Source organism: Gigantopelta aegis, chromosome 9 (assembly GCF_016097555.1).
Source record: "Gigantopelta aegis isolate Gae_Host chromosome 9, Gae_host_genome, whole genome shotgun sequence".
NCBI lineage: Eukaryota > Metazoa > Mollusca > Gastropoda > Neomphalida > Peltospiridae > Gigantopelta > Gigantopelta aegis.
Window position 1 is genome coordinate 10839168 of NC_054707.1, and position 23134 is coordinate 10862301.

The window sequence follows — 23134 nt, forward strand, 5'->3', positions numbered from 1 at the left end:
GAAATACAATTTTAGCTGTCAAATTTCCATTAAATCAAAAGTATTTTGCAATTAATCTATTTTATTTAATTTGTTTAACAAGCTTCTAAACCATTTGTGTCGTTAAGAGTATTATTTTGGTTTTTGAGGTTCCTTTATAATAATTTTATTACGGTCGCAACATGGAAACCATCAATATTTGATGTTCAAGATTTTGGTTTTAAAGAAGGGAAAACAGGATACATGTGTTTATATGATGAAATAAAACAACAAATATACTTTTGTAGAGCAAACTGTTACATTTATTTATTTTGTTTTCAAATTTAACGATGTTTGATACATGTATAATAACAGCTGCAACATGGAAACAATCAATATTCTACATTTTATTTTGCTAAAGGATACATGTTACATGGTGAAATAAAAACAAAAAACAACAAACATATTTCTGTTAACCAAACATTTATATTGTTATTTACAAATCAAGTCTATTCAAATATGTACTGGTCTCGAATCGAGATTATGGGATGGCCAAGGACTTTCTTCACTTGACTGAGATTGACCCAAGCTACATCGTCAACATTTGGCCAGGTGAAGTAGTTTCCTCGACATCGCAGGAATCGTACATGGATATCGTCTCCATCACTGTCAACATCCAAGACCTGCAAAAAAGAACATAATGTACAGAAATGTCAATAATAATATTTTCAATAAAATATTGCAAAAATTAATACTTTATGTTAATATGATTTCTAAAAAAACTATTTCAACACACTTATTAAAAGATCTGAGGCTAATACAAGTATATCATACCTTTCCAACATATTCCTTTTGACGTTTTCCATTCCCATAAGTGACTGTGATCCAGGCGCAATTTGTCAATTTCCTGGAGGGAAAAGAAGCACTATTAAATATGAGATTATCGTTTACATATAATTTAAATAAAATGTATCTTGAAAACAAAGAACATGTTTGTCCTTTAATGAAAATTTATCTACAAAAACATCTGTATATGTTTGTAGATGGAGTAATGAACTAAAACTTAATTCACACTAGACATAAAAAAATAAAAAATAGAAACATCACTTTACCTTGTTGATACATCCAGGTCATCCTCTAGATCCAGGGCTGAGGCGTCGTCTAAATCCAGTGCTGGGGCGTTGTCTAAATCCAGTGCTGGGGCGTCGTCTAAATCCAATGCTGGGGCGTCATCTAAATCCAGTGCTGGGGCGTTGTTTACTTCCAGTGCTGGGGCGTCGTCTTCTTCCAGGGCTGGGACGTCGTCTAAATCCAGTGCTGGGGCGTTGGATTTAGACAACGCCCCAGCACTGGATGGCTTGGGGCATCGTCTAAATCCAGTGCTGGGGGGCAGACACTTTCACTGGCTTCGGTCCTGTACTCCGAAGAAATAAAAACAAGTGAGTCTGTCACTGTCTCTTCATGTGCGGAACACTTTTAATATGTGACAGTCAGGTGCACAGTCACCTGCTCGTGATGCCAGTGTGCAGCCTGAACTTCTTGTTGGTAGGTGCATGCAAAGTTCTCTGCGAAATCCATCACCATACACACAGTGTTATCAGGAAAGGGACTAGTGTTCTTTAGTGCAACGAACTGCTTGTGCTGCCAATCTGCACAAAATAAATGTTCGGACAGAAAAGCCACTTCCGTCATCAGTTCATCCACCAACTCGCGAATAGGCCCTTTCTTTGTAACAAGCACCTTTCGTGTTACCTGCAAAATATAAAGAGGAATACTTTCATTAATAAAAGCAAACATTGTTGATACAAAAATTACGTCAATTGTAAATAATTTCTCCATTACCACAAATTATTTTAAAAGGCAACACACACTTTCCTATAATCAGCAGCCCTCTATGCTAGATAGTATGAAATAGTTTAGTTGCCAGATGTAAAACATTATCGCATATGCGACCAAATCGGCTACAATGTAGAGGGCTGAATCATATTTATACACACAAAAAAGGTGAGGTAAATATTAAAATCAGGTCCTACCTGTTTACCATTTGAAGCCACCATCCTGGACTCCCAACGATGCCAGGAAAGCTCGCCATTATACTGCAGGAGAGGGCGAAGATGATCATTCATCAAGTGAACACCACATTTGTTACAGGATCTATAACAACAATCTTTTTTGTTGCCATCACAAGTTGTTAAAGTAACTGCATGTCTTTCATGTCTAATGCGACTGTTGTAGTCACACGTGGCAGCAACGGCATTAATAACGGTCAGCTTCAGATCCTCATTTGTGCAGTACTCGCATAAACACTGGCATAATCTGGCTTGTGCCATGAGTTTTACGTTGGATGGTCTGCATTTGGCAAATGTTGAAAAACTTATTTTATGGCCAGAAGTGCTGCAGAAATCTTTGTGCCGTTCATGCAATGGCTTCCGCAGAATAGCTGCAGCTTTCCCAATCTTCTTGCTGACCAGTTTCTTGTCAGGAAGGGATGTGGCAGTTTGCTCATAAAATATACTGGCGTGCTTTTCCACTTGTTTTGGGTTTTTCACTTTGGGGTGGACATTTTCATGGCGCTTCACAGTGTTTTTCGGCTTATTCCAAGCATCAAACTTCTTTTAACATATGTTCCACTTCCCTGGCAAACATTCAGCAGAACACGCCGAGCAACTCTGTCTGCTGCAAAGTTCTTGTCTCGTAAACGATGTACAGACTGTATGAACAGACGACCAACTTTATGCTCTGTTGTCTGCACTGGCTCAGTATGTTTGAATAAACACTGCTTTCTTGGAGATGCTTTATGAATTAAGGCCTTAACTGTCCAAACATATTTCCGAGGGCTTTTAGGGAGAGCAGCTTTAGCTCGATGGAGTGCTTTCCGTTGGGCATCAGGTGTTCTTTGTTCAAGATGGTTGCCATCTGGCTCATACTGCACTGACTTCGAATTTTTTGTTTGTTCAGCATCTTTTTTCTCCTTATATTTTAAACGCCTCTGTTCATTCACTCTCCTCCTCTTTTGAGATGTCATCTGCTCTGCCTGCTTCTGCTTCTGATTGTGCCAAACAGCTCGTTGTCTCTCTTTAGCAGCTATATCATTCCGTGTTGTTACCCGTAACAGTGAAGATTCTGCCAGTTCCTGTTTCTTCTTCTGCCTCAACTTTTGTACTCTGAGCCTGGACTTTTTCTCTTTCTTCTGCTTTTCGCTCATCAGACAGCTTAGCACGGTAGGCTTTGCATTTTGAAGCATTTTCTTCAAGATACCTCTTGTACCTTTCAGGTTGTTCATTTTTCACTCTGTCTCTGTGGGCCTTAACTCTATCAGCATTCGAGAGCTTCTTCTTCTTTTCTTTGTGTAGTGGAGGGTCTGGTGATGGACTCCTCTGTCTTTTTAGAGCAAGTCTGCTGCATCTTCTAGGTGACATCTAGATCTGTAAAAAAAATATTAAAATACCATCACCTAGCTTTACAAACAAATGCTGCAAAACAAAGACATCATAAATAAACAAATCAATGATCTGAAAATTAAGTAAATCTAAAAACAATCAAACTAAAAGAATATGAAGAGCAAAAATTATTAAATTTTTTGTCAAACAAAAATCACAAATGGGAATTATAAATAATATATATTGTTAAATCTTTAAAATGATATTGAATAAATAAATTATTCTTGCTGATAAAAAAATTAAGTGAATAAACAAACATCTTCCCCAATCAATCCAAATTCTGTGTTTGCTTCCATGTTACAACAGTAAAAAAAATTCTAATAGGGAGTTTTAAAATAATTTATTTTATTTTTAAAAATGTTAAAAACTACATTAAATAAATATATGAATCTTTCCATTCAATAAAATTAAGTGACATAATAAAACCAACTCCAGAATCAAATAAATGTATATTTTTAGTTTCCATGTTACAACTGTAGTACTTTTATCAAAAAGGTGTCTTAATTGTTTTAAGCACTTTATTTAATATATTAAAAAGAAATTAAAGTAACAATATACTAATAAGCAATCTTGTCAATCAATATGATGTTTTAATAAAAATGAATTAAAAATAGTTTTATCTAGTTTCTGTGTTACAACTGTAACTCACTGCAACCAAATTTGAAAAAATATAATCAAACATTATATTGAATGTAACAGCAGCATTATTTTAATAAACTTTAGGACACAAAAACACTTTAAAAAAGAGAGAAGACCACATATAGTTTCAATGTGCAAAACAATCGAAGTGCATCATATTGCAACAAAGAAACAATTACATTTGGTCTAATGAAAATTAGCTTTTTTTCAATACAAGTTAAAAAAAATAGCTTTAAAAAAAAAACAAAAAAACATTTATATAATGTATTTGTAACTACAATTTAAATGTCCACTCACATTAATCACAGCAAATAGGTTTGGGTTGGGGAAAATAGCTTGTACGGTGCACTGTTGCAACATGGATACCATGATTAATGGTTTCCGTTTGCGACTGTGCAATGCAATATCACAAAGACAGGCCATTATACTTTATGTAATATTAAGTATTATGTATAACATACTTTATTATGTTATTTATTTAAGTTAGAAAAAGATTTGGCAACAAAAAATTAAATCAGAAGTTTATAAAACAACGAACTACTACATGTGTTAAAGTCGTACAGAAAAATCTCCGATACCGGTTTCTTAGTCGCGACTGTAACACATGATCTAATTTTGCATATCGCACAACAAACCAAGTGCTAGAAAATATATATATATCTAAAACAACAACGACCTTATTAATAACTGCTAAATACTGAAACAATATTGTAAACATTCTGTGTGAACACTTTATAGATACGAGATTTCGTGCAATAACGTGTGCAGTCATAACATTGAAGCGACACACAGACGTTTCCGGAATTGACTGTAACGCTGGTTGTTTTCCGTGTAAATAAAACCACCGTGCAGACGTTTTAGTCATCTTAACTAAATTCACAACTTTGTAGTTGTTTACTTAATTAACTCAAAAGGCTGGAATTTCTCAACTATATGTTATTGTATCAAAACATTGCATTCTTTGGGCAAGAGTCAAAACTAGCGTGGAAAAACACCTTCACCACCAACTGAAAATCGGGTATCGCTATGAAGTTAAAATGATAAAATATAATTCTAAAATATTACAAAACCATAAAATAAGTTAGTTAGATAGTTTATACAAGAAAAACAGACAGTATAGCAATTTGCATAACATATTCTTACCTTTAAGTGGTGTTGGCTATGAATCTTGTATTCACGAAGAACGGTCGCAACATCGAAACTACACGTGGAAAACAGTTACTTGTGATAACGGTGTGCATAAACAATGACAAAAACCCGCCAAATTTACGTAAATTTAACGTTCCGCCAATGCTGCTGACTGAGTAAACTGGCAAAGTAGTGCTGAATAGCTTGCTTTTAAAATTAATAACTTTCTTTTGGTGTACAGTTGCTACATAAAAAGTTGGAAACTATAGTTTCTCAATCAACTTTAAACATCCACAAACTCTTGAATATGTCTTGAAATTAGGGTACTGCAAAACAAACATTTAGATTTGATCGTTCCAAGCATGCATGAACAAATCACATAACTGATCACGTGACGTTGATGCATTTTTCAACGTCTTTTATTTATAGAAGTTTTGTGGAAACCAAATGTTGCGACTGTAACATTATTTTGTAAGGTTTCTAATTTAATAAATACCTGTCACAAATCAACCATACAACGATGTAGCTGTAGTATAACACCATACTAACTAATTTAAGTTTAAATGTCTTTGATAGATGCTGTAGCGAAGTAAAAACAGGACCTATCTTCTTGTCACAAATTGTTCGTGCTGTAATTGGCTCATTTCTAGATTGCGGGTCATCATCCAAGACAATAACGCAACACACAGCAATAATATTATATATTTTATTTCTTTCATATAAACAAATAATAAAAATGGTATAAGTTTGTCCATTTCTTTGAATACAAACATTTTATTCAGTCTCAAAGTTGGTAATCGTTACCTGACCCCAAGTTCTGAGAACAACCCTTATACAACTAATAAATGATATGTATATATCAAATACTGCTAATGAAACACTGTTAGTTTATGAAAGCAATGATATTTACTGGTTTTAAGCATTTTTATCATCGAAATAAGTGCATAAAATCCCAATTTCTGATCTGTTTCAAATCCCAAGATCTGTCGTTGTGCCCAAAAAAATTTCTCATACAATATTCATATAATATACTTTTATAACCAGTAACCATATCATTTGTCAACAAGATTGCTTATCCTGATGTTGCTAAGTCTGGTGATTTTTGTCCTACCTGTACAATACATGTACAAACTAAAAAGATGAAGTATCTAGGTGTTACTTTTTCGTTCGCTGTAGCATCACTTTTGCATTTAGCTCAACATTGATTGTACAAATGTAGCTTCATTTCTCATAAATTACATGTCCTACATCAGTAAAGATTCATTTATGGTTCCATCTATAAATGTTCTCCTTAATGCACGTCAAAATATGTTTTTCAATTTTATTATTTAAAAATTTTAATTAAATTTTTTGAAGTTTGATTTTTTTTAAATGTTTTAAAAACATTTTTAACATGCATTGAGATGGATATCCACAGATGCACTATCAATGACACTGAATAAGTTTATGGTAGGCAAGACATTTCATTCTGAAGAATTCTTGTTTGCAATTTACCACGTTTTAGAATTAAAATATATTATATTTTGCCTTTTGATGTATTTTTATGATCATCTGATTTAATTGGAATTCAAAATATGAACCCCAGTCAGTAAAGAAATTAGTTTTTGGACAGTTTCTTCTTTCTGTTTATCATTATCTGATAGGCCAAACTGTCAACAATGTATATTAATATAAACTGTTGATGGTTGACAATAGCAAAAATCTCAACACAATTGATTTGAATTCCTCCAACCCAAGTTTGATGATCAACATGTATCTTTACCAATTACATCCTTCACTGGAAAAATGTTGGTTTATATATTCTAATTCATGTTTGGATACCTGTATCTGCCAAGGAATAAACTTAAGATTTTAGCAGAACATTCTATTTGAACAATTGTTTGACACAATATTTATTGTATGTGTACACCAGTTTGGATTTACAAAATGGAAAATTTAGTATAAATACAATATTCCTTAAATTGGTAGATTATCAATAATTCACTGTTTGGTCAAAACATAGAAGCATAGAATTGATAATAGTATTTTTTTTATCATAGTATTTTTTTTATCTACATAAATCCACGTTAAATATTCGAACATGCTCCCCAGAACGTCCACTTTCTCTGTTTCTGATTCTTAATGGTGATGGCAAAAATATTGAAAATAAAAGTAATTTCTTTTAGGTACATGTGCATTATCTAGTCAGTTTTGCCAATTTCTTTATATAGAGAGATTTAATACATTTTTAATCTTTACTAAATTTAACCTGCCATCTTGAATGTCACATCCTGGCTCAATGTCACGTCCTGGCTCAAAGTTAGAGGTGGTTATTTTAATCATTTAATACAGTCATTCATCATTATACCTTTTATTTATACTTGGAATATTGAGGAGGAGGAGGATTAAAAAGGATTTTTATTTCTGAAAAATAGTTTTTAAATAAAACTAACTTTTGTATGTCAAATCAGCCACTTTCCAGACGGTTCGTCCACTGACAATTCGTCCAATCACCTCGGACAATTCGTCCTTTTTCCAGACATATTAATAGTTATTTCTTTGACATTGTAATCGTTTCTTAACATTATTTTGTGGTATACTATTTAACCAAAAAAGTAAAATAGAGTTAGAATTCAACATTACTATCCAGTTTTTATTAACTGTTTGTATTCATTATAATGTGGATGATTCGTCCACTCGCTCGTACACGATGTGGTAAATAGGTAATGCAAGCCTCCGCGTCGGAAGACTTTATTACCCCCCCCGGTCATGTTCTCCTTCAATGGCGTAAATTCTATCCACTGTACCCTCCCTCGTCACGTTATCCCCATATGCCTAATAACCTCGAAATAAAATAAAAACTTGTTGTCTTCAATTCCAATTTAATTAAATGTACATTAAAAAACAATTCAACAAAACAACAAATGTCATTCAAAAGTTAACATATTTGACAGTAGAAGAAATGCGAATGTTTTTGGTCAATTAAATCAGTGTAGAATCGATGAATGGTATTTCGTCGTTGTTAACTGCACAAATCACTGTAGGATTAAAAATCCATTTAAATATCACTGGAAGAGAAACATCCAACAGTCAGCCGACTAATGAATGGATAATCTCGCAACAGCACGAATCAATTCTTTGGCAGTAATGTCGTCATTGGTGTAGCGTCTCCAAATGGCAAAGAATCCCCCCTGCCGGGTCCTATGCTTCAGCCATTGCAGCCGTTGCATCCGTCCATACACCCCTGAGCGTGCTGTAACCTCACCGTGGTGCAGGGGTGTAACATTCTCTTTGAGAATGGCCAATACAGCACAAATTGAAATTTAGAGTAAAAGTCAGTATCTATCTGTGATATTTGTATTTATGCACAATTCTTTGCACTGTTTTTATTTAAATCTTGAATTTTTATATTGATGTTGATCATCACCTTATTTGTTTGCATTACCATAGCTTGACACCCAATAGCCGATGTATTTTTCGTGCTGGGATGTCGTTAAACATTCATTCATTCATTCATTCCGTCCATACAGCTAGTTAGCGGTGCAGCTTTGAAATAAGGTGTGTTGTTTTAGACGCTACTGGATCCAACTTGGTGAAACAAGCTTAAGCAGTAATGAGCCTGCATTGCTAATTACTTCACGATATCACAATAGAGTACACCTGTACACTGAATTGGTCAAGCAAACAGAAACCAAACAAGTTGAAAGGGAAGGGCTAAAGATTATCTTTACTGGGCATATTGTACTAAAAACATCCTACGACATGTAGTGTGAAAGGCGTACATTATAGAAACAAATAATAACCGAATAAATAGAAACACCAAAGAATTATGTCTGCAGAGCATTGTTACAAAAACATCTACCAAGCGTAATCTAATGCAATATAATTTATTTTCACCTTTGTAAATTTATGACACAACAAAAAAAACACGGGGTAAAATATATCTAATAATTTATTTAGCCTCCACGTACATGTAGTACACATTATTTAGGCCGTGGACAAAATGTACTGGGGAAATAAAAACCCAGTGGACGAATCGTCCGGAACTGATTTTGTGTAGTGGACGAATCGTCTCGAGTTCCTCAGTGGATGAATTTTTAGTGGACAAATCGACTGCATCCCAATCAGCCAGGACGTTAATATACTAATTATGATATGAAAGAAGGCAAAGTAGTATTTTCATATGTAGTATATTTTAGATGTGATGTCCTGATACCTAATTTTTTTATTTGACATAACAGTAATGAAATATTACCAAAAAACAAATGTCACGTCCTGGCTTACAAAAATTATTTTTTCCAATAAAACCGTTATTAAAACCCATAAAACATAAGTAAATTGGCAATAAAAGTATATTTGCATGTGCTTAAGGGTGTTAACTTTAATTTATGATAAAAACTTAGTTTAACAGATCATTTTGAAATTTCCACACCCATGGACCAAATATCATGGAATGGCCCTTATGCACCATTTTAAAATGTTTATTTACTACAGACATAAAACAATTTGTAGTGTATTTCAGATTATGCACTGCTTCATTGGTGAGAGACACATTTTAAGTATTTCACAGTGTTCACATAGAAAATGGTCTTTGAATCTTATGTGCACCGATACACCGGACAGCACTGTAGTATAGTTATGCACCATTTTAAAATGGTTATTTACTACAGATATAAAACAATTTGTAGTGTATTTCAGATTATGCACTGTTTCATTGGTGAGAGACACATTTTTATTAAGTATTTCACAGTGTTCACATAGAAAATGGTCCTTGAATGCTTAGGTGCGCCAATACACCGGACACCACTGTAGTTGTCAGATTCCTTAAACCAAGTGATAAGTCATTATGTAAATAAACCGGTTTATGGCATTGCCCAGTTCAGTTTTTCACTATATATAATTTTGTTGAATTTATATATGTAAAAATAACACTCAAATGCGTTACATTTATATAAAATATCGAAATAAATAAACTTTACACTGTCCGGCGCTGGCAGTCAAGTCGCATTTCGTCTACACTAAGACTACAGTCCCCCTTTTTAGAAATATTTTTTAACAGCGGTGTCTTATTTTAAGCGTGAACTGGTATCATGATCCGTCTAATAAATGAGTGCATACACATTTCTGACCAATCCTTACCTAACACCAACGATGTAAAATAGCAAAATTAGCTGAATCTTGAAAGTATACCGATTTGTTTTTTGCAATCCAGCATGAAAACAAGTAACATGGCTGAATGTGTTCACGTCATACGCAAAATATGCAACGTCATCGAAATCGCCAGGCTACGAATCCAAAGCTTTATCACGAACCGTCCACAACAGAGATTTTTGGTCTTTCGGGCACCTGTTTCAGAGGTTTTGCAAAATGCCACGAATTATAGAATGCGTACCCAACTTCTCGGAAGGTCGGAGTAAAGAGGTAATATAAAATAGAAATATTAATTCAGTCAATTTTTAATCTGTCTGAAGTTTGCACAAATTTGTATGAAAAGTTCTGTTAGTCTTACCGTTACTGCGGTAGCACTGCAGTCTGCAGGTTGGCGTTCGATGTCGTTCTATGCAGAAAAAAAAATATGGGACACTGTTTTAGGCCTACAATGAATGAATTGTTTGATATCAGCTCATTGGAATGTTGGAAAATAAAATTATTTTAATTATTTTTAAATTTTAATTTTTATTGAATATTACATTTTAAATTTTAATTTTTATTGAATATTTTTTTTTTTTAAATAGTTGCAGTGGTATAAAAAAAAATGCTACCCTAAAGGTGCTCAATCACGGATTCAGTGGGCCTTATTTCTCTAAATATGGATTATAAATGGAAATTACATTCATTTGGGATACCAAACCTAGTTATTGTATGATCTAAAACATTTTAATTGAAGTACAATCGAGGGAATTCCATGACACGCTTCTTTTTTTAAATTTGGAAGTCTTCTTGTCAAAAGTCATGAAAAAATACAGCAAAACAAATGCATAGTGATGAGGCTATATATACGACAACCGTATAATGTATTTTTGAATTTTATATAAATGACCGCCGTGTATAGAGACTTGGCAAATGAGGGCCGACTATATACATGGCAAATAATAAAAAATATATTATTTCATGACGAAAATAACTGAATACGCTGAAATAAAATAATAAACATGAACTCACCATTTATTATTATTATTATTATTATTATTATTATCAGGCGTGTGTACATGGAATTTAGCAGGGATAGAGTCTAGACGGTTACAACGCTATAGTGCTTGGTTCAAAAACGGTTAACATGTTTTTCGTTATACGTTTGCAAATTATTTTGACTAATTCGCAAAGTGGTCATTCGGTTTAATGTATACTCTTCAAAAGAAGAAACGCAAAACCACATTGTAGTAACATTTGGAGAATTGATTTAATTATTGAATGGTGAGTCCGATAATTACCAAATGTTGCAGGATTGTTCACAATTCACTCTAGTCCATTGTGAGTAAGTGATAGGACACACCACCAAGGTCAAGGTCATCTGGAGTCAATACCGGGTGTGGCCTCTGCGTGTGTTGACAACTGCCTGGCACCGCCTGCCCATTGAAGCAACCAGAGTACGGATGACGTCCCGGGGGATGGTGGCCCACTCGGCCTGCAAGGCTGCTGCCAGCTCGGGCAGGGTCTGGGGCTGTGGTTGTCGCTGTCAGAGGCGTCGGTCCAACTCGTCCCATAGATGCTCATTTGGGTTCAAATCCGGTGATATCGATGGCCAAGGAAGGACATTAATGTTGTTGTTCTGTAGGAAAGCCGTTGTGAGACGTGCTGTGTGAGGCCTGGCGTTGTCATGTTGGAACACTGCGTTGGCGTTGGCCATAACTGGAACGATGTGTGGCCGGAGGATCTGGTCAATGTAGCCCTGTGCATTCAGGTTGCCCTGCACGTGGACCAGGTCAGTTCTGCCAGTGTGTGAGATGGCTGCCCACACCATGACACTACCCCCGCCGAATCTGTCCACTTCCTGCACGCAGTTTGCCGCATAACGTTCACCACGACGCCTATACACGCGACATCTTCCATCATGACGTCGGAGCAGAAATCGGGACTCGTCACTGAACCACACCTGTCTCCATCGCAGTTGAGGCCATTGTCGATGAATCTGGCACCACTGCAGTCGGAGTCGACGGTGTTGTGGTGTTAAGATGACACCTCGAACTGGACGTCTGGCACGAATTCCTACCTCACGTAGGCGGTTCCGTACGGTCTGGTCGGATATCCTGCGCAAACCTGGTATTGCTGCGGCTGTGGAGGTGGCAGTAGTCAATCGTTCCCGAAGGTGGCGTACCCGGATGTAGCGGTCCTGCCCGGGGGTAGTGACCCGTGGTCGACCGGATCTAGGGAGGTCACGTGTTGATCCATGTTGCTGGTAACGGTCCCACAGTCTGGAGATGGTGCTTGGGGACACATGGAATGCCCTGGCAACGGCCGTTCTGGATTCGCCTGTGTCTAGTCGGCCGATGGCATTGTTTCTCTGCGGTTCACTGAGACGTGGCATGTCCTGGATTATCAACTGTTGGCCAGATACAGAGGCCAGGCAAGCGAACACCCTGCACTTTTATACTGTTGTGTTCATGTTGCACGTGCAGACAACGCACGTGCAGTGGTGACATGGTTTGCACGTGGCTGCGTTTTTGCGAATATTCACATTTTGGAACTTTATTGTACAGTAGCTGCGTTTTATCGAATGTAACCGTGGGAATGTGTTTGGGACATGCAATGACCTTATATTCACAAAGCATGAACCGGTAGGAAACATAAAATCGGAGTTATAACCCATTTGTACCCTTTTGCGTTTCTTTTTTTTGAAGAGTATATATAGCGTAAAAAAAAACAGTATAGGGGCCTACTGTCACATGTTTTGCCATCCAAATGTTGGCTTAATTATTTTACTTAACCCAGTTGAATCCAGTGCTACATGCAGGGACAAGTTCAGCCTGCTGTTTGTGTGTGTGTGCAAGCATGTTAATCTTGCATTTTTATAGCCACCTCCCCCCCCCCCCCCCCACCCCTCCTAGATAAAACACTGCCCCTCCACCCCAAAACCACCCCAAAAAGGTAGTAGTAGGCTAATAATAATAATAACTGTGTATTATTATTATTATTATTATTATTGCATACATGTATTATCATATTGGTAAAGTCGCGGTGGGGTGGGTGGGGGTGGTTGTTACAGAAACATTACATAAATTTAGAAGGGAACCTGGGAGTCGTCTCAGCATTACTGGTATAAAAAATATGTATTTTGAGTTTATTGCCCCTTGCCATTTTGCGCATTTGAAATATGACTAAATACAGCAAAATAACCTTTTAGTCATACAGTGTATTTATTTGCGATAAAATTAACTTAAAAAAAAATGTATGTAAGGAGCCTCAAAATTTAAATTGGTTTAAAATTATTAAGTTCAAGCTCTGTTGATAGTATGCGTACTGTCCGCAGTTAGTTTCTCTTTCAGATAATCTACTTCAGCAGCTGATCATTTTTAATTTTTATTTATTTATTTGTTGTTGTTATTATTATTTTATTTTTATTTATTTTTTATTTTGTTAAATTTATTATTAATTTTTTGTTAGTACTCTAAGGACAATATTACGCTATTCATGTGTCTATAGAAACTGTTCACAAAAGGGTCCGCTAGATTCATATACTTCCCCCCCTTCCCCTCCCCTGTACAGAAAATGTAATTTTCGTACAGTACTTAATATGTATTCCTCCTGTTTCAGATGGTTCGGTAATATGGATCAGTCGAGTATTTATTTACCGCCTATATACATTTCTGCTGTGAATATAGCCAGACCTCGGTCACGGTGGCTATATACACGACTGTCGTATATATAGTCACATCATATATAAACACCGTCTAGTTCAGAGTATTCTTTAAAAATGTAACAATTCCTATTCCAAGTCAGCTGTTACTGCATATTTTGCAGATTAATAAATTTCATAAGGTGGAAAATGAAGGTGTTTGTGATCTAGATGTTTAGAGTTTTTTGCGTACGACTAACAATAAATTTACCTATAGATGCAAAGGCCTAACTAGTCGGGATTGTTGACATTTAACATGCTTCTGTTAATAAAATAAATTAATATATAAGCTTATTATCATTCAGTACATGTTTTTATTAATTTTTTTCATTGGTGTTTTTTTATTTATTTACCCTATGTCACAGAGGACGGTCAAGCGTTCTCGTTACACAAGCTTGACACTGTGGTTATTCGGGGGTTGCCCATCACGTGACTACAAAAATAATACATCACACCTCTTCGCTCCAAATAGCCGTTATTTTTTTCTGAATTATGGACCGTTGAAATAACTCAATTATTTTTACAAAATATCAGTAATAAGTGGGTTATGTTATTTATGTAGATGGTTAAATAAAGTACTTTTATCGACAAATCAAATGTATATAGTTTCAGATACTTTGTTAGGTCATTAATTAGGTCAGCCATCCGTGACAGAGCGCCTTTAAAATGTACATACTGAAAATTAAAAAATGATTGGTTTACCTCTTTTTTTTCTCAGCATACACTTAGCCTAATTATAGTATATCCCACGGCGAATGCCTGTTTTCATGCCATTGAATTAACTACAAGTTATTTATTTATGAGCTGATTGTTTTCTAAATTGCACACAAACTTTAATATTTGTTTTGTTATTTCCAAAACACTTTTATTTTTCTTCTTACTTCAAACAAAACTGAATTATTTACAAAAAAAACATTTTTGTAGGAGGATGGGACGGACTATCTACATGAACACCTTTTATCATACTATGGAATTTACCATAAGTTATTTATTTCTGAGCCAATTATTTTACTTTCCTTCTTACATCGAAGACTCAAACCAAACTGAAATTATTTATAGCTATAGTTCTTACCACCAGGGAACTTGTTTTCATACTGTATGTACGATAAGTTATTTATTTATGAACTGATTGTTTTCTAAATTGGACACAAAAATAGTGCACCAGGGGTTTTGTTATTTCCAAAACACTTACTTTTCTTCTTACATCAAATCAAACAGTAACTGAAATTATTTACAAAAAATTACGTTTATAGACCGGCTGTGGAAGAACTATAGATAGAATATGTATTATTATTGAAATGTTCCCGTTTTATTTTCAGCTGTTTTTACTTTAATTGCAGCATAGATGAATTTTGATGAGTGTTTAAATTAATTTATATTAAATTAATTTTACTAATTTCTATATTATAATAATAAATTTTGCCTCATAAACCCCCCCTCCCCCCACCTCCAAAAAAAAAGAAGAAGAAAGAAAGAAAATATGAAATTATTGTTTTATAAAATTTAATAAAAATCCGATTTTATATATTACTTGCAAAATCATGCCAGTGATTTGAAAAGAATTTGAAAACATTCGGGATTATGCCACGGTTTTACAAAATGATTCGGGTGAATTACGAAGTATGCCAGAAACTAATTTCAATATAAAATTTTATGTAAAATTTGTTTCAAAGCCGGGAAAAAAAAAACCTGGGATCGTATAGCCATAAAATCTGTTTATACTAGTATACAATCCAGAGTTTATTACTGCACTTTTCCCCCTGTTTTTAATGTTGAAATAGACCAGCAAGTTCGCCTATTGCATAAATAGTCTTTGTCCGATATTTTTAGAATTTGTATGCTCCCGAATAACGCTATAAAAGATGAAGTGTAATTGGTCGATATTTAAAGGTAGACTAAACTCCAACAAGAGCCTTATGTGTTGGAAAGATGCATACCCGGACCACCAACACATACTGACACTAACAAATAATAAAAAACGCGTAATTTTATAATTAATAAAAAAAACGTGATTATTCCTGCTAACTGGGAGCAGCCATTTTGTTTCGTTTTTGTGACGTCCAGTGATATAGCTTGGGGCGAAGTTATGTCAGCTCAGGTCCAACTTCTCTATTATGTACAGGGTAAACAAATGCTCTAATTTACGACAAGGCGCTTCGCTTTCATCAACCTGACTTGTAAAACAACATAAATGACTTGAAAGTATAATAAACTATTTAACTAAATATATTTCAGTTTGCATCAATATAACGAAATGGAGTTATAGTATTTTTTTCTTTTAAAAAATCCTAAGAAAAAATGCATATTATTAGGCCTATTGGTAGGATACGTTCAAGAAAAAACAACCACTCACAATACCCAAGTGATAATTTTCTTTTTGTGATTTTAGATGGGAAAGTCTACTTAATCAAGGGTTTTACAGAATTACTTCCGAGTACACAAGTATACAATTGCAATGCACCCGGGGGAAGCTGAACAAAAGAATATCGCCCCCACCCAAACCCCCAATACTTGCTGCTGGTAATAATTTGGTACTTGGTGATGCCTCGACCAGAAGCGGTCAGGCCCTTTATAAGGGCCCGATGGACAACCTAGGGAGACACCACAGTATCGTAACGGTCTAAAATTAACGAGCTACTCTCGATTCACTAATATCAAAACCTATATTAGCTCGGCCATTTACCTTTCGACCGACCGTTCAAAATTGCGCCAAAATTTCCTCAACAAAATTGCGCACCACTTTCTCTTTGGCATTAACGGCTCCATTCAAATTCCATAGCACCACCACCACCACCACCCCCACCCACCTGCTACCGATTCAATCGGGCTGCTGGTGCTCCCTTGCACCTGCCAGTGCAGGCGGTCCCTCCTTCCCCTCCCCCCACCTTTCCTGTCATAGACGGAAGAGCCAGGCGTGCGCTACAACAGCTTGCTCTGAATGTGCACATAAAACCCTATGACATGACATGACAGAATTACTTACAGTAAGAAAGCTGGTAAAGTCCATTACGATTTGAGGTTATCACACAATACCCTGTTCTCTTAATAAAAGAGGCACGTCTTTTTAGTGTGTCTAGGGACCGTCTAAATATACACCTGCCAGTCAAGAACCACAGGTACAGGCCACGGAAAGAAAAGACCAATTAAGCAAGAAAACACTATTATTTCAGTACGTGGGTTAATTTATATACAAAATATAATAGTTATTTCAACACTTTGACAATGGTGGTTTATTTTGTATTGAAAAATAAACCACATATACACGTTGCTGTGTTACTGGGATAGATATTATTACAGAACATTGTGATGCATCCGCAAAAATCAGGTATGTTTTGTTTCTTCAGTTCGAAGACTAATTCCTGATGTGACACGTTAGGTATTACGTAACCACCAGCTCGCCAGAGGGCGTATTCACTGGGAAGGTACAAAATGGCTGCGCCCGTTATATATAATAGCTGTCACATTTAACCCGTTTATTAATTAACTATACGATTATACTTGTTGATATTAAGCAATAATGTGCATTACGTATCGTTGAATATGCACACCATTCCAAAAGCCTTGCTTTAGCATTCCTTTAAATTGTTATTTATATATGAAATGTCACCTGGACATGGGAGTGCACGCAATGCTGTTAGATCTACTGGTAGACCAGCTAGTAGAGCTAATTTTAATCAGATTGGTTTATTATATTTATTAAATATTGGAGGAAAATTGAAGTTTGAAACAGATATTTGTTTTGTTTAATGACACCACTAGAGCACATTGATTTATTAATCATTGGCTATTGGATGTCAAACATTTGGTAATAATTTGACATATAGTCTTAGAGAGGAAACCTGCTACATTTTGCCATTAGTAGCAAGGGATCTTTTTTATTTGCACCATCCCACAGACAGGGTAGCACATACCACAGCCTTTGATATACCAGTCGTGGTGCACTGGATGGAGCGAGAAATGACCCACTGACGGGGATCGATCCCAGACCAACCATGCATCAAACGATCGCTTTACCACTGGGCTACGTCTCGCCCAACAGAACTTTCAGAAGGCAAATGCATATAGGTACATGTACATAAAGAGTAGGCCTACACTGCATGGTGTAGCCAGAGGGGCATCACTTACCCTGTCCATTGCCAAATTAACCAGTTGCTAATTTTTAAACAAAGTGGCTACATTTAGTCTTTGGCTAATACAATATTCCATAAATTAAGCACATTTTAATCATTTTGAAGGAAATGCTCTACATATCTATAAATTGGCTAAACCAAAATCGGTTCCAATGTAAGCCTTCCTCTCCCTCCCCCCCCCCCTGCACCACATTATATATTTTACTGTCACTTACAACATGATTGATAGACAGTATGATTACCACACACACACACAGTGGCATACCAACACCCCCACCCCCAATATAAAATCCTGGCTATACCAGTGGATGTCAAACATTTGTTAATTCTGACACATAGTAATCAGAGGAAACCCACTACATTTTTCCTAATGCAGCAAGGGATCAAACAGGAAAGCACATACCACAGCCTTTGACTAGGTGTGGTGCACTGGTTGGAATGAGAAAAAACCCAATCAGTTGAATGGATCCACAGAGGTGGTTCGACCCTGCGACGCAAGCACCTAAGTGAGCACTCAATCTAAATTCCATCCCTTACTGCTAATCAGACACCCAGGTGAAACACACACACACACACACACACACACACAGATATTTATATCTACAGGTACATCTTGCTTTACCCAAATGAACTGAGGTTAGTACCTTCTGCAAGTGGTACAATAAATGACAGATCAAACCATGCATGTTTATTGAAATCTTTGGTTAGATTTTACATTTTGTAAAATATTTTAATCTGATATGTCATATGTACTTTTTTGTTTTGAATGCTTTTTGTTTTGAATGCACTTTGCAAATAAAAAAAATAAAATTGCTCAAATGTTTTTTAATTGTAGTTTTATTTTAAACTACATGAACAACATGTAGTCCAGGAAATGCATGTCATCTAAAAATAGGTCTTTCGGCTTGTATCAGAGGTGCCTTTCAGTAGTGTGTAATTGCATATATCTATGACTCAGTGTTATCGCTCATTTAATATGTATACAGTAGTGGGTTTGAGATAGGTGAACCTCTTACATGCCTGTGCTGTAGAATCTGACACCTTGTCAGTGCAGGTTATCATGATTCACCAGCTGCTTGTCACTGGCCATTCCAGTCAGTGCATGTGTATGCACTAGTCCCTTGTAGATGGTGGAAAGGAAAGGAATATAAACCTGCTCAAGTGGCTACCTGAATTAAGCAGCAACATGTGTTTAGAGGCCAAACTAATTTTTTTCCAAATCAACTATCAATATAGTATAAAGTGACCTGTATTAAGCAGTCACCTGTCTTAAAACAAGGCTTTAGATCTCTGTTCCGAACTCTCTGAATTCTAGTTAGTGTAGTAATGTTATTAGTCCCCTAATGGCTTAACTGGAGGGGACTATAGGTTTCATCTCCGTCCTTCTGTCAGTGTCTGTCTGTCTGTCTGCCTGTCTCACATATAGTTTTTCAGATGTGTTTTTCACAGTGCCTTATTAAGATAAGATACTGAGGTTGATATTTTGTGTATAGCTTTATCATGTACTGTTACAGACCAAGTTTGACTTTCATGATGATTTACCCATTTTTGACAGAGGTATATAGCTTTATTCTGGTAACAGACCAAGTTTGACTTTCAGGTCAATTTACCCATTTTATTTACAGAGTTATGGCTCTTGAACTTAGAAAATGTGAACATTTTATGTTTAGACATTTTCCTTTTCGTTTTTTTGCAGTACCTAAAGATATTGAGATGAAATTTTGTATGTAATGTTTAGTATCATGCACTGTTACAGATCAAGGTTAACTTTCATGGCAATTTACCCATTTTTTACAGAGTTGTGGCCCTAAAATTTAGGAGATATGAAAATGTGTTGTGGCCAGTAGGACATGTACACTTAGAATGTTTAACAGCTGGTAAAGAGTTGTAGATATTCTGAAATGTATTTCAAGCAATGTTAATCTTAATTACATCTTAACATTTTATTGGTTTTGTTGTGAAATGTTTTAAAATTAGGTCAGCTTGTTTATACTTAATTTGGGCTTGCTTATTTTAGGCATACTTATTTTGGGCACAACGTTTATCACATTGATGTTGGTGCAATGTAAAGCCCAGCTTAAAAAGCTTCTTGTTGATACTCCCTTTCATTGCATTCTGCAGAATGGCCGTCATACAGGTTTCCAAACAAGTTCACTAAAATCATGATTGTGTTTAGAGACAGCTTGTATATGCCTGGTACATGAGTATTCAAAAAGATATTCTTGTTTTAAATGTACTTCCCTTAGGCCCATGAATTTGATTGCAGTCTAAAGTCAAGGTCATTTGTTCAAATATTAAAAAAATTAACAAGAAACTTATAATTATTTAATTCATTCATGGACGGATTTCATAATTGGCATGGATATTAACTAAATGATAATCTTTGAACTTTCCATACCTGTGCCCATAAATGAGCAGATAATGGTGAAATTGTGATGAAACAAACAGGAACCTTATTATTTGAAATGGTTCCTGGGGAAAACATTGTCATTTGAGTAATTATTTATTATGTTCTATATGAAGTGGGCTTTGGGTTTGTTTTACTGAAGTATGGTGCTAGTTGAGATTATGGCGATGCTCCCTGTTCTTTTTCCTTTTTTAATTGTCTAGCACTTGTGTTTATTGGTTATAAATTCACTGTCTGATGCATAAAATGCAAGCAATTAAACTTTGCATTCCAGTTTATTTTTTCTGTATAAAAGTGTGTTAAAAGCCAACAAAATAATAAAACAACTGAATTACTGACTGGTGAAATGGAAAATCCGATATTTTTCAAGGATTGTTTGATGTTTACGTCTGTACCATTTGACCTGGGTCTATAAAACTTTCTAACAGATGGACACCTTTGTTGATATTCAGCATACCTGGTAATTAACATTTGTGCATGACTTGTGTTGAACTGTTCCACTGTCAACAGATGATTAAGGTTAAAGAGAAAATAAGACAAACATTGTTTTTATGTTCCACCATCTGGTGCATATGTATAGAGGTCACATCACAAATGAACTCAAATTTGCTTAGAAATGACATGGAATATGTATTCTGTAAATAATCTTCAGTAACCAAAATACATTTCTTAGAACAGTTGTTTGTTTTGGCTTTAAAAAAAATATATACTTGTAGCTTGTATGGAGGCTCACATGAATGTGCTTAGTCCATATTGGTGGGTGGGAGTGATGTGTGCAGGATGGTGCTACCCAAAACATACTAGGTAATTATCACTTAACACTCCGACAATCGATTGTTTTATTTTAAGAATTTTCCCTGTGACTAATAATTGCTAAATAACAATTCATTTACTTTACAGAAATGTAAACTTAGTTCTTGGCTAAAACACATATTGTGTAGGTTCGATGCATTGAGTTTTTTGTTTCTTTGTTTTTTTTGGGTTTTTTTCGCTCTCTGGTATTAAATTTTGTCTAGACAAGAACCTATACATACAAATATAGTATAGTGATAGCATATACATGTATGTATGTTAAAAATTAATTTAAAAAGTACCAGTTTTAAACATATTAAAAAAAAATATTGCTCTACTGCAAAATTATGTTGTAACATTTAATGGTTGTATATATTGTACATACATGTACATGGGTTTTTTGGGTTTATTTTTTAATAATATGATTATTATTATTAAATTTTTATAATTAGTAAGAAGGCCTCAGGAAGAATAAATAAATATTTTATTATTATTATTATTATTATACATCCATGTGTACATATATAAACAGTTCAAAACTAATCCAAAAGTCATTCTAAATATGGTCATTTTCAGCAGGTAGCCTGCATTTAAACTGTATTATCAAGTTGCCTGCGGATCTGGTGGGGGGGGGGGGCAGTTAATTGTAACACGGTATCTGTAAATAATAATAAAAAAGGGCGAATAAAGAAGTGTGCCCTTTTACTAGTTTTAGACAGGTGGCTGTTTTACAAAGTGTAACTCCATACCTTGCCTTAAACAAAGATTGAGAGGAGTGTTTAATTGCTCCCCTAACTTAGATTATGGGAAGCCGTTCAAAACTGTACCATATATTGATACCATATAAATTCACATGCTACGTGTTAGGGGAGCTAAAAATTACTCTCCTTGAAGTTTGAACTAGTCTCAGGGGAGTGATGAGGAGCAAAAGTGATAGCTCCCATTAACACCGAAGTCATAACTCCTAGAATCATTGTTAGAGCTTTGTTAATACGAAAAACATCTGTGTAATCCATCAGTGCGTGGAAACAGTAATAGTTATTGTGACATTTGTTGTATACGCATGTTTACTGGATGTACCAGTAGATTTTGTCAGACTCCCAGTGTGTAGTGCCCACAGTGATAATTGAACGTTATGCAAATAATACATGAATATTTAATGGGTTTACCAGGAAGTTGTTAAATCTTGCAGTATCGTTGAAACAGTACCCTGTTATCAGATTAGTTCACTTTAAGTTGTGTATTATTGATTCAGCCACTTCAATAATGTGTGTAATGGTTACTGATTAAGTGTGAGTAGTGTGTACTTATCCATAATGACACAATTTGCAAGTGGAAGTATTGCAACTTGAATTAGCAGATAGTGTAATTTTACACATAATAGATATAATAATAGATATAATATTAACAATAATTAATGAATGGATACATTAATGAATGAATGGATGAATGTTTAACATCATCCCAGCACAAAAAATATATTAACTATTGGCTGTCAGCAATGCTGAGTGTATGAAAGAATGGATGATTTACTATAATATAAAACTTAAGTCATTAAAAACATGTTAAACACCTATGAAAATCAAACTATCAATATTACAGCTTACAATTTTATCTATTTTATTTAGTGAATGCCAGGCTGAATATAACACTAATAAGCCAGATGTAATTTTTGGTGTGTCTTTGCGTCATAAGATTTCTGCAATTCAAAACAAAATTAAGATATGAATCAATGTGTTAAGTTCCTGTACAAGTAGAACTTTAAGTGAAACAGTCTAGCAAAGTTTGGTACATAATTTGTATTCTTGCTCACTGGACTGAATTAGCC

General features: G+C 35.1%; 2 protein-coding genes across 3 annotated transcripts in view; one reads left to right on the forward strand and one right to left on the reverse strand.

Annotated features, from left to right (window-relative positions):
• The window catches only part of LOC121382241 (zinc finger MYND domain-containing protein 11-like), a 41970-nt gene extending 31573 nt beyond the window's left edge, over positions 1 to 10397 (reverse strand). For both annotated transcript variants that reach the window (XM_041511768.1, XM_041511767.1), the window contains exon 1: positions 10284 to 10397. The gene's annotated coding sequence lies outside the window, so the exon portion shown is untranslated. The remainder of the gene's footprint in view (positions 1 to 10283) is intronic.
• Positions 10398 to 10436: 39 nt separating this feature from the next.
• LOC121380340 (formimidoyltransferase-cyclodeaminase-like) overlaps positions 10437 to 23134 on the forward strand; it is a 41898-nt gene continuing 29200 nt past the window's right edge. The window contains exon 1 of the mRNA XM_041509121.1: positions 10437 to 10565. Within this exon, the coding sequence (XP_041365055.1) occupies positions 10512 to 10565 (54 nt within the window). The 5' untranslated portion in view covers positions 10437 to 10511. The remainder of the gene's footprint in view (positions 10566 to 23134) is intronic.